This window comes from Trichoderma harzianum (assembly GCF_003025095.1).
Source record: "Trichoderma harzianum CBS 226.95 unplaced genomic scaffold M431scaffold_2, whole genome shotgun sequence".
Classification (NCBI taxonomy): Eukaryota; Fungi; Ascomycota; class Sordariomycetes; order Hypocreales; family Hypocreaceae; genus Trichoderma; species Trichoderma harzianum.
In genome coordinates this window covers 3,710,783-3,733,858 of record NW_020209250.1, presented here as the reverse complement: position 1 = coordinate 3,733,858, position 23,076 = coordinate 3,710,783, and the positions used below count along the sequence as shown (strand labels likewise).

General features: G+C 51.0%; 7 protein-coding genes across 7 annotated transcripts; 4 read left to right on the top strand and 3 right to left on the bottom strand.

The window, feature by feature from the left end:
- Positions 1–1,918: 1,918 nt before the first annotated feature.
- M431DRAFT_2332 (hypothetical protein) lies at positions 1,919–3,317 on the top strand (the record flags this gene model as incomplete). The annotated part of the gene is made up of 2 exons (XM_024913646.1): positions 1,919–2,936; positions 3,046–3,317. The coding sequence occupies 2 exons, from the start codon at positions 1,919–1,921 to the stop codon at positions 3,315–3,317; spliced, it is 1,290 nt and encodes a 429-aa protein (XP_024779470.1).
- Positions 3,318–3,925: 608 nt separating this feature from the next.
- On the bottom strand, positions 3,926–4,785 carry M431DRAFT_76031 (hypothetical protein; the record flags this gene model as incomplete). Its single annotated transcript, XM_024922424.1, has 3 exons — positions 3,926–4,430; positions 4,505–4,554; positions 4,627–4,785. 3 exons carry the CDS (start codon positions 4,783–4,785, stop codon positions 3,926–3,928), a joined length of 714 nt encoding a protein of 237 aa, XP_024779469.1.
- A 1,704-nt stretch (positions 4,786–6,489) lies between these two features.
- On the top strand, positions 6,490–8,249 carry M431DRAFT_2330 (hypothetical protein; the record flags this gene model as incomplete). Its single annotated transcript, XM_024913645.1, has 3 exons — positions 6,490–6,655; positions 6,723–7,230; positions 7,322–8,249. 3 exons carry the CDS (start codon positions 6,490–6,492, stop codon positions 8,247–8,249), a joined length of 1,602 nt encoding a protein of 533 aa, XP_024779468.1.
- Positions 8,250–8,648: 399 nt separating this feature from the next.
- M431DRAFT_75378 (hypothetical protein) lies at positions 8,649–10,556 on the bottom strand (the record flags this gene model as incomplete). Its single annotated transcript, XM_024922330.1, has 4 exons — positions 8,649–8,906; positions 8,980–10,130; positions 10,193–10,226; positions 10,290–10,556. The coding sequence occupies 4 exons, from the start codon at positions 10,554–10,556 to the stop codon at positions 8,649–8,651; spliced, it is 1,710 nt and encodes a 569-aa protein (XP_024779467.1).
- Positions 10,557–11,897: 1,341 nt separating this feature from the next.
- M431DRAFT_504745 (hypothetical protein) lies at positions 11,898–15,912 on the top strand. The gene is made up of 3 exons (XM_024918517.1): positions 11,898–12,445; positions 12,502–14,679; positions 14,742–15,912. Exons 1-3 carry the CDS (start codon positions 12,050–12,052, stop codon positions 15,450–15,452), a joined length of 3,285 nt encoding a protein of 1,094 aa, XP_024779466.1. The 5' UTR covers positions 11,898–12,049; the 3' UTR covers positions 15,453–15,912.
- A 502-nt stretch (positions 15,913–16,414) lies between these two features.
- M431DRAFT_2327 (hypothetical protein) lies at positions 16,415–17,530 on the top strand (the record flags this gene model as incomplete). Its single annotated transcript, XM_024913644.1, has 3 exons — positions 16,415–16,471; positions 16,727–16,972; positions 17,048–17,530. The coding sequence occupies 3 exons, from the start codon at positions 16,415–16,417 to the stop codon at positions 17,528–17,530; spliced, it is 786 nt and encodes a 261-aa protein (XP_024779465.1).
- Positions 17,531–18,316: 786 nt separating this feature from the next.
- Positions 18,317–19,680, bottom strand: M431DRAFT_75391 (hypothetical protein; the record flags this gene model as incomplete). The annotated part of the gene is made up of 2 exons (XM_024922331.1): positions 18,317–19,442; positions 19,514–19,680. 2 exons carry the CDS (start codon positions 19,678–19,680, stop codon positions 18,317–18,319), a joined length of 1,293 nt encoding a protein of 430 aa, XP_024779464.1.
- Between the last annotated feature and the right edge of the window lie 3,396 nt (positions 19,681–23,076).

Genomic DNA, 23,076 nt, shown 5'->3' with positions numbered 1-23,076 from the left:
CGAGCAGGCAGACAATCAATCAATCAATCAATCAATAGCAAACACCTGTCGGAAATATTATCCGAGCGTGCATGAAAAGCGTTGCCCTATCAGAAACCCAAAGACTCAGCCTCCGCTTTTTCTCATTGTCTCGGGCGGACTATTTGCGCGTCTTGGTCGTAGCCTCGGGAGCCCACCTTTGATACGGAGAGCATTGATTGACACTGGGTCGGTCCACGTTAATCTACGGGGCACGTGGATAGCGGCCGAGCTTGATGAGTGGGAAGCATTGCAATCTCATGTCAAAGAGGTACTAATTTTCTAATTCTCCGCGCTGGCTACGAAGTACTACCGAGGTAGCATTCGCGTTCATCATGACATCTGGCAATGGGGAGCTTCATCGCCGACAGACAAGTGGCTTCATTCTTTGCTATGATGCTGCTCATTCTTTAATCGTCATTTGACTTTTGAGGAGAAACGGAGCACAACCGCCTTTATCCGAACAATTAGCCGGTCAAGCCCGGAGCTGAGCATATTTGATGGCACATTTCCATATTGCTCGCACATGGCCTCCCGGGTTCGTGCAGAAACTGCCCGCACCAATACGGAGCACTTTGCTCACAAAAGCGCAGAATGGCGAGATCGGGAATCGCGGCTTCATTCCGGTGGCTTTTACATAAAGAGCTTCTAGAGCCAGCTCGCGTATGATTAGAGTACGGTAGCAGTAGCAAATGGACATGAAGCGCCCTCTCAGCTGATGCGGTAGCCGATAGGCACTCTCGGCGGTTTTCGGTGGCGATGTGGGGAATTGGGGGGATTGGGGGGATGTCACGGCGAAAATGCATCAATTGGTGTAACAATGCCCGTCCTGTAACAAACATTGCGCTTGGCTCAACAACCAACTGAACCTGAACAAGACAAGCTGGAAATTGCCTCTTCTGCCCGCTGACTCAGCAATGCTGCAGCGTGGGCTGGAAAGGAACTGGCTTCTCATTGTCATGCATGGTGCTGCTATTTATAACCATTTTGGTTGGAGCTGCAGAAATGGAGCCGCACCAGTGACTGATAAGCTGCTTAAAATAGGTGACATTTGCTCATCACAAGCTGGAGAAAAGCGAATAAGTACCTCGCATAGCTCTGTGCAGATACCGTAGATACAGAGAAGCAGATACTATAGATGCGCGATGAAGCTATCTAGACATACTAATGGAGAGAGATGGGGGGACACAGAGTCATGGACAATCTAATAGCTTTGTTCCATCCCATCTCCACTGAGTCTAAGTTGACCTCACCTCTATCAATGAGCAGGTATTTCGGACTAGACCTCGGTCTTTTGGAGGGGCTCGTGTCGTCTCAACCCGGCCCCTAGATTGCGATACATGTACTCACTTGTACGTACTCGTACAAGCATCGCCAAGACGCAGACAGAGCGACGCGAGCAACAGTGAATATTCCCGTGGGAAGCCGCAAAGGAGAAAAAAGGCAGGAAAAAATGAAGTAATCCCGTGGAGAGAGAAAGAGAAGCTGCTTCACGCGGTTACTCGCAAGTAGTGGCACCTGCCGAAGCTCCGCACGGCCTAAACCCCGACCCCCTCTTCCAATCAAGTCAGCAGAAAGGCACAAACTCAAATCTCCTCCATCCACACAATCGCTGTCCTTGTTTAATCTCTCTGCCACAAGCCCGCACCCCGTGAGATTCTTCGCTTCCCCAGAGAAAATAGAGCAGCGATCATGTACCGGCTACTGCGACCCTAACGGACAGACGACGACCACAAAAAAAAAGTAAACAAAAAAAAGATCCTCCGACTCATTGCCCCGAGTGTCACCGAGCCCCCGGGCGAGCGGACATTGCCGCTACACATCACTTGGGACCTCTGACCCAACGAGCCTCTGCCGTACGGGGATTCCTTTCTGTTGCCCTTTATCAGCTTTCCTCGCCATGGACCCATCTTCGGGGGCTTCTCGGCCGCCTGCTGCTGATGCTGAGCACGAGCATGAACTCAGGCAGCATGACGCCGAGCCTGACCTTGGCCCTGAGCGTGACCAGCAGGAGGAGCAGCAGCAGCAGCAGCATGAACCCGAGCACCAGGCCCATCAACAGCAACAGCATCAACCTCATCCTGACAGGCTAGTTGCCGTCTCGCCAGCCGCCGTCGACAGCGCTGTCGTCGCCAGGGACGATGCCGAGGACAAGCTTCTCACAGCCCCTGACGCAAGCTCGGACACAGCTCCTGTCGCAACCCATTTGGCTCGGTTCGAGTTTAGCGATCGCGGCACCAAGATCTTGATGGTCGAGTGGTATCCTGGCGCCGCCGCAGCCCCCACCCCGTCCGGTCAAGATACGACGAATGCTAGCGTCGACGTCGTCTCCAGTGATAAGGCCGGGCCTCAAACTCATGATATTCATGCCGACGATGCATTAGCCGCGCCAGCCCAGCACGTCCCCGTTCCCTCCAGCCCTGTCGTCGACGCTGCCGTCTGGGAGGTCTCATGGGCCGGCAAGTCTACCTTCCTGCCGGCCAGAGATACCGACGAGGACGATGCCAGGCGTCGGGTGTACTTTATGCTGCCTTCTGACGTACCGGTGCCCGCTACGGTGACGATTGCGCGTCCCGGACGGCCCAGCCTCGTCCTCAAGCCCCTGCCGGCCATCTTCCCCGAGCACTTCCAGGCGGAATCTGGCCCACGGGGCGTCTTGCACACGATATGGGCCAAGAAGCGCCTGAGGGAGCTGGAGCTCGAGATGGAGGCCGAGATGAGGACAAACGCTGAGAGTGTGGGCCTCGAGATGGCTCTGGCAGAGAAGCAGTGGATCGTGGAAAACTTCTTACGTGCTCCTCAGTCTCCCACTCCTACCACCATGACCCCCCGCTCTCCCGTCACTGGACGCCTTGGTGACAAGCTTAAGGGCTTGCGCCTGGCTACTTCGCCGGCAGATTTGGTGCCGAGCCCAGCAGGTAAGCTCCCCCTTCTACCCCCTCCCCAGAGAAAGCATCTCATACTTATGCATATCTCATGCGGTTTGTACTCGTGATCTCGGACTAATACAAAGTTCTCCCGAAACAGCAAACACCTTTACCAGCCCCGAGAGCCAGTCCCACATGCTGTCCCCTCTAGGAGGTGACATTGCCGTGTCATCCTTCGCGGCCATTTCACGCAGCCGCCCAACCGGCCCGATGTCCCTTGATGCTGCCCTTCAAGGCAATGCAGCTCCTCCGCAGCAGCAGCCCGATGGCCACGATGCCGAGGAGGAACTGTTTGCCCTGCCCATGAGCCCTCGGAGCCCAGACATGATCAAGAGCCCCTTTAGTGCCTTGGGGGGTGGCCTGGGCCTCTGACCCTGTTTGAGACACACAGCGCTTTTTATTTTTCTTGACAAGGATGAAAGAGACTTTTTGAAAGAAGAAGAATTCCAGATTCCCAGCATTGCATAGCCTGTTGTCAACATTTGTAACATTGATACGATACCCTTGAACGCAATCGTTTTTATCAGGGCCACATTAGAGAGACAGAGAGTCCTTGATGATAGACTTTGTTTTTTACATTTCTCTGTCTAAGCACAAAAAACATCATGTATTATCCACTACATAGATAGTAGCGTCCAGTACTTGACTGCTTCCAAGTGAAGCTAAAATGAAGCTTGATATAAGTTGAGATTCCAACAAAATGACTTTATACTTGTACTTGCTTATACAGAGTTGACTGTCCTCTTGTGTAAAAGACAGATCCCAAATATTCCCTCCTATATATGAGACATGATGAATCTAACTAGAAATTAGAAGCTCTCATATGAGGATTCTATATCATACAAGTCATCCGTCTAGTTACGAATTATAATGTTCGTCAACGATGAGAGAGTAGATGCCCAAAGAAGGGATGCCACATAAAACCGCTATTTCCAAACCCCAAAAGAACGCCAGATTTCGCTTCCCAAAAAGGCACAATTTCACCTCCAACCACCAACACGGCCCTCATCCCAACGCTCCTTTCGCTCCTGTCTCAGATAAAACTGCGTCTTCGCCTCCCTATACCTCCGTATCCACTCCGCCGCCTCCCTCTCCGACGTCTCCCCGCCATCAACGCCGTCGCTATCCAAAAAGCTCTCCTCCATGGCCTGGCAGACGAGCCCCTGTTCCTGGACGCTCTGGCCGAGGAGCTGGTAGAGCGCGGCGGGGCTGAAGCGGGCGAGGGCGTGGTCCATGTCGACTTGCTTCTGGCGCCACTGGCGCTCGAGGGCGTGCATGGAGAGGAGCTGGGCCTGGGCGGCGGAGCGCTGGTTGGCGAGGCGGGACTCTTGGTCTGCGAGGCGGGAGGCGAGGTCTGTGTTGCTGGAGAGGGCGGAGGCGAGGGCTTGGTGGGAGGCGAGGAGGGAGGGGTGGATGGAGGAGGGGGAGTTGGTGAGGGCGTTGAGGAGGGCTGGGCTTGTGAGAATGTCGGCGATGTCTTGCTTTCTATTTCATTTTTGAAGTGGTTAGCAAGATTGGGTTTTTTTTTCTGAGGGGAGATGGGGATGATGAAAACTCACGACTTGTCCTGGAGGACTTGTGGCAGCCACTGGTCGCCTGGATCAGGGATCTCGGCTGCTGCTCGAGCGACGGCGGACAGAGGAGGCGGCGATGCGGAAGAAGAAGAGATGCCTGGGATCACGGCGGCGCGGTATTGTTGCCCCGCTTCGGAGAGGGAGGACGGCGGAGGCAGAGGTGCGCCGGAGGCTGGCGTGCCGATGCGGGAGGGCTCTTGGCTGCTTGGTTTGGGGGGGAGGATGGGAGGTGTTGGGGCGTGAGAGTCGGGTGGGAAGCTGGACATGATTGGAATGCGGAGGGGATGAGAGGTTTGGTTGGGAGAGGTGGTGAGAATAGAGAGAGCGAGAGTGAGTAGTATGAGGTTGAGGTTGAGGTTGGAGGTTGAAGCTATGACGGAGCTTGAGTCAGTGCGTAGTTAGTGGGCTGGCCTCGTGGCTGGTGGGACTGTGGCGGCACTAATTTGAGCTAACTCTTATTACATCTTCATGGATGACTTGTTATATCTAAGTAAATGCATTCTTGTCAGATGCTGTGAATTCTATGTTCTATGTCCTATAGGATAAATCAATGGATGATGGATATAGGAAGAAGAAGAAAAGAAAGAAAGAAAAGAATAAAAATAGCCTTTATGTGGGAATAAGGGCAAGAGTCTTCAGCATTGAATCACCCTGTCTTAAACTCTGTTTCGCTTTGATCTGTTTTGATTCTCCCGATCCGGCCGTTTGTATCTCAATACATGAACGTATAAGAGTCAAGTCTGGAATCTTTCTGTGTTTGACAGCTGACAGGGTTGTCTCATGGTTATTTATAGAGTATGCCATGGGGCTGTTGTGTGGAGTTTGTGGGAGAACTTGTAGCATTCAACACCAAAATCTGCTAGGTACGTAGCATTGTTGTAGCCTTCCATAGAATTCTTTCGGAATTCTAGCTTCTAAGGCAAAAAAACTATCTCCTCGAAATAAACTATGACAAAATACAAAGAAATGTCACCCAAGTGCCTATTGGATCTCCAGCTCTTACGCAATGGCGGGGAAGACGGTCGGTTGCGACGTTGATTTCTAAAGTGGTGTGTACCTCATTTGTGAATAGCAGTCTACTGGCAACTATGCGACGTTCGCGTGAATTTAACCGGAAGGATTCCAATCGAACGATAATAACGCTACGTAATGCAAACTACACAGTTGAAGAGGAACAGAACATACCCTGAGCTAACCTGTGCGATGTAATTAGCAACTAATCACCGAGTGCAGGGTAGCTACCTGTATCTTGTCCATGTTTTGCGTCTCATGAGGCCCTATTCTCCCAGCCAGATACCATAACCTAGAAGCACTTTCTATCTGCAGCAATATCACCTGTATGATTATAGCTCATATTGAGTTATAAAGCAGTTGAACGTCAAATCCCAGAATCAGCTGAACAAAGACGAAACCCCCCACGGGGCTCCGGAGCGGAATCGTTGTCTGGATCATTTCCCATTCTCTCGATCTGTCTACAAGTAGAGAATGTAGAAGCCTCCATGGGAGATGAAGTGCTTCAAATCGCCTGCCTTCTCTGTCGTATCAACATCATCGCATGATTCGAGATGAATGAGGCATCAAATGCCGACCGTCCGCCTCCGTCCACTAGCTTAGCTCCTCCGGAAGGGCCCGAAGATCAGTGAGCACATCGGCGGCGCTCTTTTCTTCAGCTCAGCTTCTCCGCGTTTTGCCTCCCCCTCTCGTTCCTTCGCTATGCGCATGCGCATGTGCCTCCATCGGCCGAGGTTCGCCCCGCGATCTCTCGTTTATATAGTAGTTGCCGCTCTTAATCGTAACTCTTGCGCTTGTCCTTCGCCTGTAATGAGTCGCGAGTGTGAATTCGCGTGTGAAGGAACCTCGTCACATATGCTTTGGGTCGAGCATCCTTCATGGCTCGAGGTTAAACTACTCAATCAACAGTATACATAGTTGTTATCGATACACCAACTTCTACTGGAAACGAGGAAACCATGGGCTTCATCGAACTTCTCTTGGAGAAATTCTCCCTTTCGAGGTTCTTCCTCACTACAGTCGGCCTGTGGACCGCAGTATTCATCGTCGGGCGCATACGAGAACACCAGAAGATCAAGAGCCTCGGCAGCTACGGCCCTTCTCTAAAGCCCCTTCTCCCATTCGGTAAACAGTGGCCTCTTCTACCGTCTTGACACAGAAGAACCGATCTGCTAATCTCAATATCTCACAGGACTGGATTTTATCTACTACGGAGCTCGCGCCACATTCCGCCAGCAGACCTTTGCGCTATGGAGAGAAGTCCTCTTCTCCCAATTCTGGACCATCGAGATGCGTGTCCTCAACGAACGAGTCTGCTTCACTGCCGACCCCGAGAACATTAAAGCCGTGCTGGCAACTCAGTTCCAGGATTTCGGCAAGGGGAAGCGGTTCCACGATGAGTGGTACGACTTCCTCGGCGACAGCATCTTCACTATTGATGGAGCCCCTTGGCACGACACCCGCCAGCTTCTGAGGCCGCAGTTCTCCAGAGACCGCGTGAGCGATTTGTATTGCTTCGAGAAGCACGTGCAGGTATTGTTCAAGGCCATCGCTAATGGCGGTCCGTTGGATTGGGAGACTCAGCTCGTTGATCTCTCCCGGGCTGATGGACGGCGTGTCGACATTAAGGATCTCTTTTTTCGGTTTACGCTCGACGCCTCCGCTGACTTTCTGCTGGGCACTGACTTTAAATCTCTAACGTAAGGACATTCTAGATTCGTGCTACGTCTCTTTCAACGGACAACAAAATAGAAGTTGATGCTTTGGCTGACCACACTTCCCCTAACACAGAAACCCTCAGCACACCCTGATGAACTCCTTCAACGAAGTCCAACGCATCCAAAACATCATGGTCCGCACCCCCCTGATGGGCTGGTTCATCTCCAAAGAGCCCTTCTACTCCGGCATCAGAGACATCGAAAACCTCGTCTACCCCATCATCCAGCGCGTGCTGAGCATGACGCCGGACCAACTTGCCGCACACACAAAGTCCGATAGAGACTACACCCTCCTACATGAGCTCGCCGGCTTCACCCGTGATCCCAAGCTTATAAGGGATCAGATCTTCGCCATCCTGCTCGCCGGCCGCGACACCACCGCCTCGACCCTGTCGTTTGCCATGTATGAGCTGAGCCGTCACCCAGAAGTCGTCACTCGTCTTCGCAGCGAGATTCTCGCCACCGTCGGCACCCACCAACTGCCCACTTACGAGCACCTCAAGGAAATGTCCTATCTCCGCGCCGTCCTCAACGAGACGCTCCGTTTATACCCCCCCGTCCCATTCAACGTCCGCGTCGCCCTCAAAGACACGACCCTCCCCCGAGGCGGGGGCCCCGACGGCACCTTACCCCTATCCGTCCCCCAAAACACCAGAGTCGGATACTCGACCCTCGTCATGCAGCGCCGTCCCGATCTCTACCCCCCTATCTCGGAAACTTTCGCTGACCCGGCCATCTTCAGCCCCGACCGCTGGGCAGTCTGGCATCCTAGGCCACACGAGTTCATCCCCTTCAACGCCGGTCCGCGATTCTGCCTCGGTCAGCAGTTTGCGCTTACGGAAATGGGATACACGCTATGCCGCATCTTTCAGCGCTTCGACCGGGTCCAGAGCTTTATGCATGAGATTGATGGCGGCGAGCTGCAGTTGAAGACGGATATTGTGCTGACTCCGGCGCAGGGGGTGCATGTTGCCTTTTGGGAAGCTAAGAATAAGGAATGAGCAGATATACCACCAACTTGTACAGAAAGAAAAAGGAAAGAAAAAAGAAAAAAAGAGAAGAAGTGGCGCTGGATCAGCAGGTACTCGAGGTATAGTAGTAAGCACTTAACCTTCTCCCCTCCTTTTGTAAGATACTTAGTAGTAAATCCTTCACATGTAAATAACAGATAATGGGTCCATTTCAAAAGCTTATCTTGATGATATCAGAGCTCGTGAATTCCTTGGAACAGTTCCCAAACTCATTCTGTATCTACAACTCATAGCCATGCAAAGAGCGCAACCTTGGTGCCCCCTGTGTAAAATCCTTGCAAAAATAAAAAAGACATTTCCATCATCATACGCCTTAGCAATCTCCATCATGCAGGTTCAGAATCCATAAACACGTCATTGCCCCTTTTCTCACTTCCTCCCAAAGCTATCCTTAACGGCCTGGCCAAACCTTGCAATCGCTGTGTTCATGTTCTCGGGGCTAGCCGCAGCAAAAGTGGCACGGAAGTACAGGCCTGGCAGAGGAGCGTCCTTTTCGGTGGCAAACCATGATCCTCGGGCAACGAGCACGCCGCTCTTGATGCACGAGTCGAAGATTTCCTGCTCAATCTCCTCAAGGCTGCGGGTGCCAGCGCTGGGGTGCTTGGTGTGGTCGATAGTAAACCACAACTAATAACAAGAGTCAGTTCCTTTCGATTTTGTAGCAGCTTGAGGGAAAGAAAAAGGTATGGTTAAAACTCACAAACATGCCAGCAGCAGGAGGCGTCCAGCTGACGAGATCTCGCGGCAGGTTATCTTCGCAAGCAGCCAGCAGGGCGTCTCTCTTCTTGGTGTATTCCAGTCGCAGGTTCATCAGCCATCTCAGGTAGCCCTCGTGGCCCCATGTCTCATCCAGCAGCTTATGGACAATGACTTGCGAGAAGCCACTTGGTCCTTGACTGGCAACCTCAGCGTGGCGTTGGTATCTTTCGACAATCTGCTCTGAGGCGACGATCCATCCAAGACGGGACCCTGGGACCAACACCTTGGAAAGAGAATCCATTCGCATAACTCGGCCATCGATATCCATGCTGACGTATGTGGGAATTAGAGACGATACGAATTCTTCAACATTGTTGGGTGCAGGGGCGTCGGGCTGGCCGCGGCCTGTGTAAGGCTGCATCTGGAGGAAGTAGTACGGCTCATCTTCGAGGATGAAAATGTCGTGCTTTTGCGCAACTCGATAGATGGCCTGCCTTCTCTCGAGACCTTGGGTTGCTCCGGTTGGGTTCTGTCCCGAGGGCACGGTGTACAGGAGGTGTGGCTTTCTGGAGCCCCTGGCCTTTGCGTCCCAGTTGGTGAGAAGCTCGTCCATGGCTTCGGGAATGAGTCCCTGATCATCGACGGGGATACCGAAAGCCTTGACGCCTAGGGGGGTGATGGTCTCGAGAGCCGTTGAAAAGCTAAAGTCTTCTGTCAAGACCGAATCGCCACGGTCCTTGTCCAAAAACATGCGCAGTGCCTGTTCCAATGCTCCGGTACTGCCAATGGTCTGGCAGATTCTCCAATCTGCGTAAGGAGGCTTGCAAACAATCTCGGTGTGCTCAGTAAGGAATCGAATCATCTGAGCAGATCCTGTGGACTGGCCATAGTTGAGAGCGATGGATAGATCGTAGGTGCCGTCACGATCGCGGACGTCGTATTTGCCGATGGTGACTCGTTGTCCGTGAGCAGCTGTTCCCTTTTCTGAGAAGTCTGGCGGCATGGCAACCTTCATGTCAATTTCGTCGAGAGGAAACAGCTCGCTGGAGGGCAGGCCGCCGCCAAGGGAGATGAGTCCGGGCTGTTTTAGATGCTTGGCCGCTTGTTTGAGAGAGCAGGGCTCCCTCGATTTGCTCTCAGCACTGAGGTGGTCTGTGATTGTCAGCTAATGAACAAAATCATTGATGTATATGTTTGATATGTCTATGACATACTGTCCCATCTTTTCGCCTTTGGTTTTCCCGTTTGCTATCGGGCAATAGCAGGTCAGCTTTGCTCTCTTTCCTTCTATTATACTCATATCGCACTTACAGGTCCCTTGAACATGTCACTGTCTGATGCTGCAGCAATGCCTGCTACCAGCTTCCCCGCCTTGGCTCTTCTTGCAGCAATCTCGCTGAGTAGTGAAGGCGCATAATCCACTTCATGTGTAGCCGGCTGAGCTGTGGCAGCTGCTTCTGCGCTGTTGAGGCTTGATCTGGTGTGTAGTGATCTCGCTGTGCGGCAGGATATCGAGGCGACGCCACGGCGAGTGGCTATGAGGGCCCTGAGACGGGCAGCTTTTGTGATGGGGAGCATGGTGGCGGCTTAGACGACACTGGAATGCTTATAGCCTTGTCTGGTGCGTATGTGTATATATCAAGCGTGAGTCGCCACTTGGTATGTACTTGATTTTCTGTACGAGCGGGCAAGACGTCTGGTAGGAAATAAGTGCAGACAGACTGTGTTAATAAGAAAAGGGTATTGACAACAGTGTACCACAGGAAGTGCGGTGCATGTACAAGCAGGTATGAAGAAGGGAAAGGGAGGTGAGCAAAGTAGAGGTCTGGAAGGCGTTTGATAGCGATACACTTGCATATGCATCTCCAGCCCCTCCAACCCATTTCCCCAACCCCATATCGATAATGCAATAAACCCGGCCTAGAAGCATTTGTCAACCGCTCCATAATTGGCATGTCTTTCCCCATTAGCAGCGAGCTTTTACGCGATAGTTGGGGGGGCCGGCCGGCCATTTCGGGGGAGGCGCCGGGATCGGGGTTCCGCCGTTGGTAACCGCGATTCTCAGCGACGGCTTTGGCGCTTCTCCAACTGCGATCTGACCCGCTAATTACGTACTTGTAGGTTGTGGCGCGCCCTGGCCATAACATGAGAAGGGATCTGGGTGGGCTATTTTAGGTGAGTGTGTGGGATACTGCCTACTTGGGCAGTAATCTTGAGATGTGAGCCGACAGCGGTTTGACATCCGACAGCGGCACCTGATTATCTATCTGCGGAGCATGTTTGACCATGTGTATAGTGCGGAGAGGTATGATAAGATAGTAGTAGTATATCATATCTCTGTTAATATGGTTTATTTAGGTAATTTCTTGATGCCGAACTCTGGATTAATGCACAAAGCAGATATATACAAGATGTCAATGATGAGATAGGCCTAGTACCTAGGTACCTACCTACACTTGCCCATGCCGGCATTTGATGGACCTGGTGCCCCTGATTATCGGCGTGGCGGGGGAGGCTGGAAGAGATGATAGCTGTTTAATTCATTGGTTCATCTTGATTACTTAGATCTCAACCGATTCTGTAGGCTGATGCTAGCTCTGGCCGGGCATGCTTGGGTTTGAGTTGAAGATGGCAAATGGGGATGGATGGCACGGCACATCACCAACGATTTCTCTTCGATTCAACATCCACTGATTACTACCTTTGTCATTTTTTAGGACTTATTATGATAAATTTATGATTTGATACTTGACTAACATAAAAAAAAAAAGAAAAAAGAAAAGATACACAACATGCAACCATCATCACTTTACAAAAGGTACAAGATCAGATTCATCCAACTCCTCACTGCTTACATAATGCCGCCAGAGCTCCCCATGTGACGGAACCTCCCTGCAACTTGCCCATGCCAAACTCATGGCCTCACCAGCGAATTCTCTCCGCATCGCAGCAATCTGGCGCCAATGAGCCCAGCGACCCTGTCATGAACCAGCAGCTTCGGAAATGGTTGAGCATTTTGAGCATTTGCGCTGTGTGAACCCCCGACAGCTGACGAGACTGGGCTTTCCGCCATGTATTGGCCCATCGGAACTCCGCGCGTCCATGCCACCAGCAGCAGCAGAGCTTCGGATGCCAACATCTTCGTTTCCTACGATGGCCTGCAGAGCCATTCGGGATCGTCTCTAGCATCGCCCCAGCCTGAGCCCCTTGCGCGGCCCGTCACGGCGCCGCAGCAGGACGAGTCCGACGATGCGCTGCCACCTCCAACTCCTATGACGCCGAAAACGCCGGCTGTCAAACCGGTTGAGCGCTACGAATTCTTTCCAGACGGCGCTTCTACTAAGAGCCAGACGGCCGATGATGGAAAAGTGCCCGTCAAAGACCCTGTGCTTGCGTTGCGCATTGCCCGCACCGGCCAGATGTTTGCCGTCATCACGGCAACGTCCATCACACTCTGGCAGACCAAGGCATGTCCAATGCCGTCTTAATCACTTGGCCGGCTCCATTGGCTAACCTCCCGCAGCCCGCAGTTGTACTCGCATTAGTTGTTCGATCCGAAGCCTCCTTAGAATCCTATGGCACCAATGTTGACCTGCTGCTGCGCCCCGATTCCGCTATTCTCGTGGTGCATACGTCCAAAGGATACCTCATTACTTACTCCATAGCGACCGACGGCGAATCGAGAGTCTATAAACCACATTTTGCAAACTACCACAACGTACAGAGGAGGAAACAGAGCTTAATTGGCCCGCAATCCCATCTGCGACCCGATCAGATCCTTTGGGGCCCGGGAGAGGGAGGCGGGGTTCGCGATGTCAGCGTTCGGTTCCGCATGGTTATCAAGGTGGACGCCGGCATAGAGAGTGCTCTCGCCCTTGATGATGAGCTAGTTGTTGCGACAAGAAAACCTGCGGCCGTGCAATGTATTCGCTGGACGCCCGACAGCAGCGGAAACCAAACGAGAACGGAGATTTTGAGCCGCATGGGCTGGGTAGAGAAGAGGGCGTCCATTGTGGAAATGACCCATGACCGGCCAATGAATTTGACTACTTGGATCACGAGTGACGGGAGAGCATATGCCGTTCAGCGCCAGCAACGCAAAGCCACAACCGAAGAGGACCCCGATAGCCCCGAGGCAAAACGACTCTTCAAGGGGCACTGCTTCCACACTCCGGAAGATTCGAGAGGGCAGGCCGTACGCGCAGTTATTAATGCTCGATTTTCGCTCATCGCCGTTGGCTGCTCGGATGGCGCGATCCATGTATACTCAGTCAGGGATTACGAGGGTAACATTGTGTATTCCCACGCCCATCGCATGCCCTTCTCAACGTCAACGGCTGGTTCTTTTACGACCCTGACGTACTCTCCCGACGGATACTGCCTCTTTGCGGGCTTCGAAAAAGGATGGTCTACCTGGAGTATGTTTGGCAAGCTAGGAAGCAACAGTTTTGGAGCGGAACCGAGCATATCGACTCTGAATGGCGAACACTGGCTTTCAGGGGTCAAGGGCGCAGTCTGGGCCAGTGGCGGTTCCGAGATTCTCCTAATAGGGCGGCGGCACGAAGCCGTATGGTCGCTTGAGATGGCCAGAAATGCCATCACTGGCTGTTACAACGAGGCCAATGTCTTTCGCACAGTCCTACAGACGCCGACTAGTGTCATGATATATCGAGGCTATGACCTCCCTGACTTGACCAGCATATCGGCCGAACCCTTTTTATGGCATACTTCAAGAATTCCATCATCATACCTTCTTAATCAGTGGCCCATCCGCCAAACAGTCATTTCCCCAGATGGACGCTATGTTGCGGTCGCTGGTCGCCGGGGATTGGCCCACTACAGCGTCAACAGCGGACGATGGAAAACATTTACTGACGAGGCGATGGAAAACGCCTTCGCGGTCCGGGGAGGCATGTGTTGGTACCAGCATATACTGGTTGCCGCAATAGAAGATAACAGGACGTTTGAGCTGCGGCTGTACTCACGCGAGGCGGCGCTGGACAACTCCCATATCCTGCACACCGAGCGTTTACCTGCTCCTGTGGTTCTAATCACAGCATCCGGTGAGGATTCCCTCCTTGTCTATACCTACGAGAATCTCTTGTACCACTACATTTTTGTCCCGACGACCGGGTCAGTTCGTCTCGTCCAGGTGGGCCAGATTGCATTTCACGGAATTGTACGGTCCCCTGCCAGAGTCCGAGGACTTAGCTGGATCTTACCAGACAACCAGCTCAGCGACGGAGATCCTTCCCAGGATGTGGCTGTTGCATCGGTTCTCTTCCTCGTCGATGGCAAGCTAGTATTACTGAGCCCGTCACTCAACGAAGAGGGCCAACTCAAGTACGATATGCGCATCATTGCACAGAACGTAGAGTATCATGTGAACATGCGAGACCAGCCGCCTCTAAACGTCAGCCACTCCCTTGAAGATACCCAGCAGCGGTATGGACCACCAGCTCTCCGCGATTCCCTGTGGCTTTTTGACGGCATAGAGATTAAAGCATGGGCCGATATCAACGAGCTTTTGATGGCAGCGAGTGGAGATGGCGGCGGGAGAGAGTTGCCAGCACCGGTGTCCGTAGACGTCGACTTTTACCCATTGTCTATCTTGCTGGAAAAGGGCATTGTTCTTGGTGTAGAGTCAGATCTGGTGCAGCGACGCGATGTGAACTTTTCCTTCTTTCACTTCGCAATCAGGGTAAGTTAACAATGCTCCGGTAATTATAACAGCTGCATTACTAACACATCGTTTTTCTGCAGACACACCTCGTTCTACCAGATGTGCTGCGGTTCTATCTTGGCAACAACATGACGGTCGAAGCGGCAAACTTATCTCAGCAATACGAAGGGCTGGAGTATTTCTCTCATGGACTGGAGGTGCTACTTCATCGTGTGCTGGATGAAGAGGCAGACACATCGCCGAAGCCGGAAGATGCTGTCTTGCCGCGTGTCTTGTCTCTACTGTCATCTTCTAAGGAGTACCTTGACATCGTGTTACAGTGCACAAGAAAAACGGAAGTCCGGCAATGGAAGACGCTCTTTGCCTATCTCCCCCCAGCGCAAGAGTTGTTTGAAGAATCACTGCAAAGAGGCTCACTCAAGACGGCGGGTGGATATCTCATCATCCTTCATACGCTGGATGAGTTGGACGCTTCCCTAGAGCAGTCTGTCCGGGTCTTGACAAGAGCAATTAGAGAAGGCGATTGGGAACTGTGTAAAGAACTCGCAAGATTCCTAGCCGCCATGGATGAAACCGGAGAGATTCTCAAAGAAGCCATGAAGATGGCCAATGTGACGCAGGTGTCCAACCAAGATGGTATCTCAAGCAGACTTGAGCTCCCGGTAACGGGGCTGGGATTTATTACCAATGGACGTAACAAGAATGGCAGCGACGACGAAACGGGATCTGATATACGGTCCCCCAGTGACGCCAGCAGCATGGGTTCGACTATTAGTCCGTTGGACGGATGAATGATGAGATGAAAGCGCACACAGGGGCGCTGATGGGTGCATGCATGAGATGGATATTGATCATTACGATGATGGGAGTATTTGTTGAGTTGTTTCTTGTTCGCTTTTTATTTTCTTAGATGGCTGTCGTGTTTATGGGCTTGAATTGGCGAAACGGATGAGATGCGGGATTGTTTTGGGTAAAGAAGGTAAAAAAGAGCAACAGCCTGACGAGATGTATAAAGGATATACATTCTAGTGTATATATTGCCACCTTTCTTGACAAACCAAGTCGTACTTGGTCTATTATGAGACCTACTTAGGCTAGATGAGAGCTCCAAGAGTCATTCATGAGCTGGGATGCTCCTTGTCCCTTGTCCCTTGCGTGAGCTTCATGTTGTGTTATGGCGGCTACACGGGCCTTAATCAGTATTGGGGAAAGGCCGTATCCGTAAGTGCTGGTTTAGACTTATGAATGCCTAAATAGAGAATCAGATGATTTTTAATTTCTTTTCTTTTCATATATCTGAGATGGTAATAACACGGGTGAATCAATTGTCCTCTCCTAACCGCAGCTCATTAGTTACAGCGTTATCGCAGCCATACAGATTAGCCAGCCCAGGCCTCTCTTTGTTAGCACTGGCCACTAGCAACTGGTCCAGTCACGTTATCGCCCAAGAAACAATCCCGCACCCCCACCATCAACCGCCAACCGCCATCCGCTCCCAAAAGTCGAGATACTCACGACCTTTATTCTTTGCCCTCGCATCCGCGCGACTCTGCCCCGGGAAATATCGAATCCTCTCGCCCTCGCCTCACGGGCATAATCGCGGTCTGACTCTGCGATTATTGTCTCGTACCGACCGGCTTTTCTCCGCCCTTGACGCTTGCTGCCTGGTGCTGCAGCCTCGTCTACCTTCCGCAGCTTCAATCTCTTCTGCTTCTGCTTTTTCTTCTTCATCTCTGCTTCTCGTGTGTCTACGATGGATGACTACGTGAGCGAGTCCGATAGTGACTACACCAGCTATTGGCGGGACTGGGTGAGTTGCCTTTGCGTCTCTGTAGCTTGTCTATCCGCCCTCCATCTATCCCTTCCCTTCCCTTCCCTTCCCTTCCCTCCCATCCGTAGCCCAATGCAACGCTCTATGGGCAGCAATAAACCCCTGCTGGTGTATGTCCAAAGCCACAGAGAGAAAGACGCGATGCCATTGTGATACCAAACTACGAAAATAGGATAAAAAAGGCACTTCAGACGAAAGAAAACAGACACAAAGCTAACGCGCTGCCCTACGCAGTTCATCTCATCTAGAGGCAACGAATACTTTTGCGAGATCGACGAAGATTACCTGACGGATCGCTTCAACCTGACTGGTCTCAACACCGAGGTCCAGTACTACCAGTATGCGCTCGATCTGGTGACGGATGTCTTCGACCTCGACTGCGACGATGATATGCGCGAGACCATTGAGAGCTCGGCCAGGCACCTGTACGGCCTGGTGCACGCGCGATACATTGTCACAACACGCGGCCTGACAAAAATGGTATCACTCCCCCCTTTTTTCTCATATTCCCGTCTACAAATCCGATCGACGCTAACCGACGGTTCCTTGAAACAGCTCGACAAGTACAAAAAGGCCGAGTTTGGAAAATGCCCTCGCGTCAACTGCCACTCCCATCCCCTCCTCCCCATGGGCCTCTCCGATATCCCCAACCTCAAACCAGTCAAACTCTACTGCGCCCGCTGCGAGGACCTCTACAACCCAAAGTCTTCTCGTCACGCCTCCATCGACGGTGCCTACTTCGGCACCTCCTTCCACAACATCATCTTCCAGGTCTACCCGGCGCTCATCCCCTCCAAGAGCATCGAGCGATACATCCCCCGCGTCTACGGCTTCAAAGTACACGCCGCCGCCGCCCTCGTCCGGTGGCAAGACCTGAAGAGAGATGACATGCGGAGGAGGCTACGCAAGCTGGAGATTGAGTCTGGCTTCAGAGAGGAGCAGATGGAGGAGGAAGAGGAGGAAGAAGACGACGATGTCGAATTCGAGGGAGTCGATGGAAACAACAGCAACATGAGGCTGATTGAAGGACCTATGTGAGCGAGATGGGACGGAAAAGAAGAGAAATAACAAATTCACACCTTGAAAAAAAAGGAATAAGGGAAATATTTTTTCATGGGACAAGTGAGGAAAGGACTGAAAATTTTATACACAAGAGAGCCACGATGATGATGCTTTTACGCAACCTACACACACTCTAGCTCTCCTTGTTACTCCTATTCTTCACCTCTTCAGCTTTACGCCATTCCAACTTACTTTTTTTCAATCCCCCTCTCTCTACATAGGCTCCCTTTTCTTTGTTTTTGTTGTACGGACAGGCGTTTGGCGGCGGCGGCGGGGGGGAACAAACCAAGCTCTGGCTTTGAGTCTCTATGTACGCAATGATTTTTTGCCCATTAAACTAATTAGTATTTGTCTTGAATATTGTGATGAACCTGATGCTTAGCCTGATTCTTGTCCCAATCTAATGGCTTGCACAGTGGACATTTTACCGTAAAGATTATTAACGTTGTTCTAGCCGAAACATTATATCATTTGGATCTCATCTTTCAGCCGTGCCACATAATTTCGTGGACACACCTACAAGCATCTCAACTTCATCACGAACGTCGAGGTGCTACAGCCAAGTAGACGGAATTTATATGTTTAATATTAGAGCACAGCCATTCCTGATATATACTTGACCCTTCGAAAAGGGAGAAGATAAACAAATAAACCAAACAAAAAGACTATTTTCTCCTTCGAGGTACTCCCCCATGTTTTCTAAGTGCAATCTCCCCGCTGGGAGATGGGTATCATTTAAAAACTCTCGAATCAATTCCCGTGCTATGCCCCTTGGCTCGTCCCCTCATTCAAGTTGTGTAATTCAACATCCTGGTAGGGATCATTCCTCGAAACCGGAGACCTGTAGCTCATAGCTGCGGGCACTGAGAGAGAAGCGCCGTGCGCCTCGACATCCGTGGACGCTCCATAATTGGCGGGAACGGTCATCCCACGCTCAACATCCTTTTCACCCACATAGCCCAGTCGTCCAACGCCAGCCCAGAAAGCCCTATCTGGGCTGCGAGGACCCCACGCCCAACCAGCTCCGACAGTAATGGGCAGGTGATAAAACCTAAAGCTGAAGATAGCAGTAAAAACACCAATGCAAAAGCCAAACAAAATATCAAAACCGTGATGTCGGAAATCAAACCAGCGGGAGGCTGCTATGAATATGGCGAGGCAGAATGGGGCCACAGTAATGACCAGGAGATAGACGGGGGGAGCTGCTGCCTGACGACGTAAGGACTGGACGCTGGAGTTATATGCGATGCTTGTGTTGGCGCCTTTGCCCGTCATGGGAGCGGATGCCTCGTCGTCATATTGTTCGACTGCGGATCCCAGGCGAGAAGGGAATGCAGCATGTACGTCGTGGCTGGATGAAGAGGTGCCCGTCGCCACAAATGGCATGGTTACGGCAAATTTACTGGCAAGGAAGAGTGAGAGATAGAGGAGGCCACCCGCAGAGGCGGCAGAGTGGCCACTGGGATAGCTTCGGAAGCCGTCATTGAGCTTCGCCTTGTCGGTCTGCTGGCAGATGTCTGCCGAATAGAGTTGGCCAATGCTGTTGCCCAACTTGGACTCTCCTTGGAAACCGCCAATCAGGAACTTGGATGCGTTCTCCAGGTCTGGCAGGCATCGTGCGAGGAGATCAGGTCGAGGCTTGCCACACATGTTCTTGATACCGCTGACGAAGAAGAAGCCACAGGCAACGGACATTAGGAGCCCCAGAAGACCGGTGTGAAGCTCCCATAGCTTGCGTTTCCATATCAGTGAAGCAGGGGTGTTCTTGGGTACTGTTGCTCCAGGTACAAAGATGATGGAGACAATGACGATGATGGCGGCAGGGACACCGCAGCTCAAGACGAAGAGCAGCCAGTCTGGGACAGTCTCATGTTCTGTAAAAGGGAAACTGGGGTAGTGCTTCTGTTAGCTAACTAACTGGGCGAAGACAAAGCCTGATCAACGTGACATGAAACTCACGAGATGTCTGGATTCACCAGAGAAAAGGGCCGCTTGTTGGGCGTGATGACACCGAGGACATAACCAACTGCAGCAACAACGATAAGAACGATCCAGTCGAATATGTATGACGAGATGAGTCTAATCGAAGGTCTTCCCATCTTGACCTCAGACCCGGCGCGGGACATTCTGCGATATGGTGACATCTGCTTCTAGCAGGAGACAAAAGGTGAGAAGGGGGCCCAGGGGCCTATAAGGGAGCGGCAAGGCTAACGGCGGGTATAACAGATGATTGACCACCTAATAGTGGAAGGTCAAGGAGGTAGGGAGGAATTAAAGTTAGAAGCCCAAGCCGGGGTTTGCTGAGGTGTGGGCAGGCTCAGATCTCTCTCCGCTCAGTGGATGTGGCGCCGCTATAAAAACATCGACTTTGCTCGGTTCTCGGTTTTATCGAGGCGAGCTGGATTCCACAGTGGTGTCGATCCAAGGGGACGCGTGGCAACCGCTGCACAGCCCGCGGGTGGTCACTAGAGGCGGCTAACAGGTGGTAAGTAATCGGATCTGCTGTTTCTTTTGTGCAGTCTCAAACATGTCGCAGGGGTGGGTTTTGAATGGAGACGAAGCTTGTTGCGATGAATCAAGTCATGCTAGCTGCATGCCTGACCGAGATGAGGAGGAGATGGAGAAGAGAACGGAGCAGTGGGAGAAGGAAAAGAGGAAGAGGCTAGGAAGCATTGCCACATTAAGTACAACAGGGTTGATTCAAATCGAGGAGAGCAGAAGGGGAGAAGTGGATAGAATAGGGCTTTGTGTCTGTGCAGTGGAGGAGACATGTGGCCGTGCTGATGAAAGAATTGGAACATGAAGCTTACCTCTATATTGGGACCAAAGTACGGAGTAGACCCTACCAGACGGTACGAAGGAAATACGCAGCAGGTGACGGTTAAGCAAGAAGAATATGGAGCTGAGCCGGTATTCCGGAGTCACCTGCGATGCTGGCATGGGACAAGTTTAGCAACATGGAGCAGCAATAAGCCGGCAGTGCAAAAGTCAGGTACACTCGCCTGTACTGTACCCGTACCTTCTGTACATGGAGCAGAAGGTGTTCGATCTGGATGAGGAAGTGGGTCGTGTGCCTCTTGGCTGGCTGGCGCCTTCCCAGCGGCGCCCCAGCAGCCAGTGGAAGGAGCATTAGAAATTCTTGGCAAGCGCTGCCCCCTGTCCTTTCTCTTTCTGACGTAGCTCGCGCCGGCTCTTGGCTTCTTGGCACTTCTCCCGCTGGGCTCGACTTGTCTATCCGGCCGTGATTTACAGTGCAAAGAGGTTAAATCAACGTTAAATTGACAAGCAACCCTCCTAGGCCAATCGTTTTTCAGGTATCAATACATGACTACATATGTAGTTCAATTGGTTACCGGCTTTTTTTTACCAGTACTACTCCTTTACTACTAACCCTGGCAGTATCTGGAAGTACAACCTCTTAGCTCTACCCTGTTCACCCTTACCTTTGTAGAAAGGACTGACGGCGTACTCCGTACACGTTATACACGACGCAGGCTAGCATTATGGCTGAGCGAATTGGCCAATTGCACCCAGCGCGAATCAGTGGCCAGGTTTTAGTACGAAGTAACAATACCAAAGCTCTGTTACTTGTTACCTCATCATGCAATCTCTCTTGGATGCAAGGCGCCAAGGGTTACACGAGATGTACGTCTCCTTAATCAGCGGAGATACTCGTATATACGAACAAAACAGGCTAGCTCACTTTTGGGCTGCCAAAAATCAGGATAGAACAAATAGGAGAGGCGTTTCGCAGCATGTTGACTATTTGCTCTGTGTAAATTATGCTCTTCGTGGGTTAGCGGTGGCTACTAAGGCATCTTTTTTCAGCAGGTGAAGGGCTTTGTTGATGTTCCTTGAATGTACTCCGTGGGCGCTTCCCCTTTGTGTTTCTAATCCACCCCTCATTTGCTACAACTAGTTATGGCCTTGTGCAAGATATTCTTACATTTTTTTTTTTACCAAAATTGTTTCCTTTTCATATAAATCAGACGCTCATGTTAAAAGACCCTTTTTTAGACTGTGTCCAATGTTTAAATAGTCAAAAGTGGGCGCTTTGTGCATAGGATCGACATCGTCCTGCAATTCTCCTAGAGGCAGGTGTGAGCCACTAAGCGGTTTGTAATAGTACAGGGACCGCAAAGTAAATGTGTGTATACTGTTCATGACGAGAATACGACTATCATTCTAGATGAATTTAATATCAGGTGGTTATGTGCGGATTGTCTGTTTTTGTATGGTGGTCATTTCTCGGTCTCCTCTTTTTTTTTTTTTTTTTTTTTTAAAAAAAACCCCTTGGTGGCCTGAGCTGTAGATATGTAGAGTTGACATTGATACAAAATGTAAGTACTTAAAATTCTTTATCCTCTCTTATTCCATTTGTTCTCACTATTGAAAGTAAAAAATAATCATCATGAGCTCATCTGGCATGAAGTTATGACTCGGGATAATGTAGTCCAAAGGACCTCATAACCCCCTCAGTACGAGGCTGTGTTGGGTGCTATCGCGTCGCATTAGCATGTAAATCTACAGCAGGTAGCTTTTAAGCAGTATCATTGGTTGATAGGTGTTTATTAATAAGATGGCATCGCTGGACGGCTGGTTTTCATATTCCTATTTCTGCCTAATGCTGCCTAACGATGTTGTATTCCAGCGATAGACACATTGTGTGATGTAATATATCTGACTACTCCTTGTTATTGAACTACGAAGTTTATACTAAAGTCATATTAAAATCTGCCGTTGAGACGAAATATCAGCGCCGTCGAGTCTACTGATTATAGCCTTCTGCGGCACGATAGTTGTCGTCTGGATAGGGACAAGTGCACCTTTTGACAAAGCTAGATCGACTAGACACTCACTGTCTTCATTCCGATTATTGCACAATTCAGTCAAACAAACTACGAGCTATAAATCATATCATGAGGTTGATTAATACCGACACACTGGTGATTGAAGAGTTTGGATTTGGCCAAATCCCAAACTATGCCATTCTGTCACACAGATGGTATAACTACGAACTCAGTTTACAAGATGTGCAAAACCGCATGTGGGAGAAGCAGGGATTTACGAATGAGAATAAGATAAAGGCTTTCGAAAAGATAAATCGATGCTGCATCAGGGCGAAATCTGACACATTTCAATATGCTTGGATCGACTCATGCTGCATTGACAAGACAAGTAGCGCAGAGCTATCAGAGGCAATCAACTCCATGTACCTTTGGTATCATAAGGCTGGCAGATGCTATGCATATCTCTCTGATGTGCAATCAATGGGTACCTTTAAAGAGAGCGAATGGTTCAAGAGAGGTTGGACTTTGCAAGAGCTGCTTGCACCTGCTGAGGTATACTTTCTCGACAAGGAATGGAACGACCTGGGGACTAAGAAAAGTCTACAAGAAGCGGTATCCGATCAAACGCGCATACCAATCAACATTTTATCCGGCGCTTCTCTCGAAACGGCTACTGTAGCGCAAAGGATGTCTTGGGCTTCTCAAAGGAAAACCACGAGGATTGAAGATCGT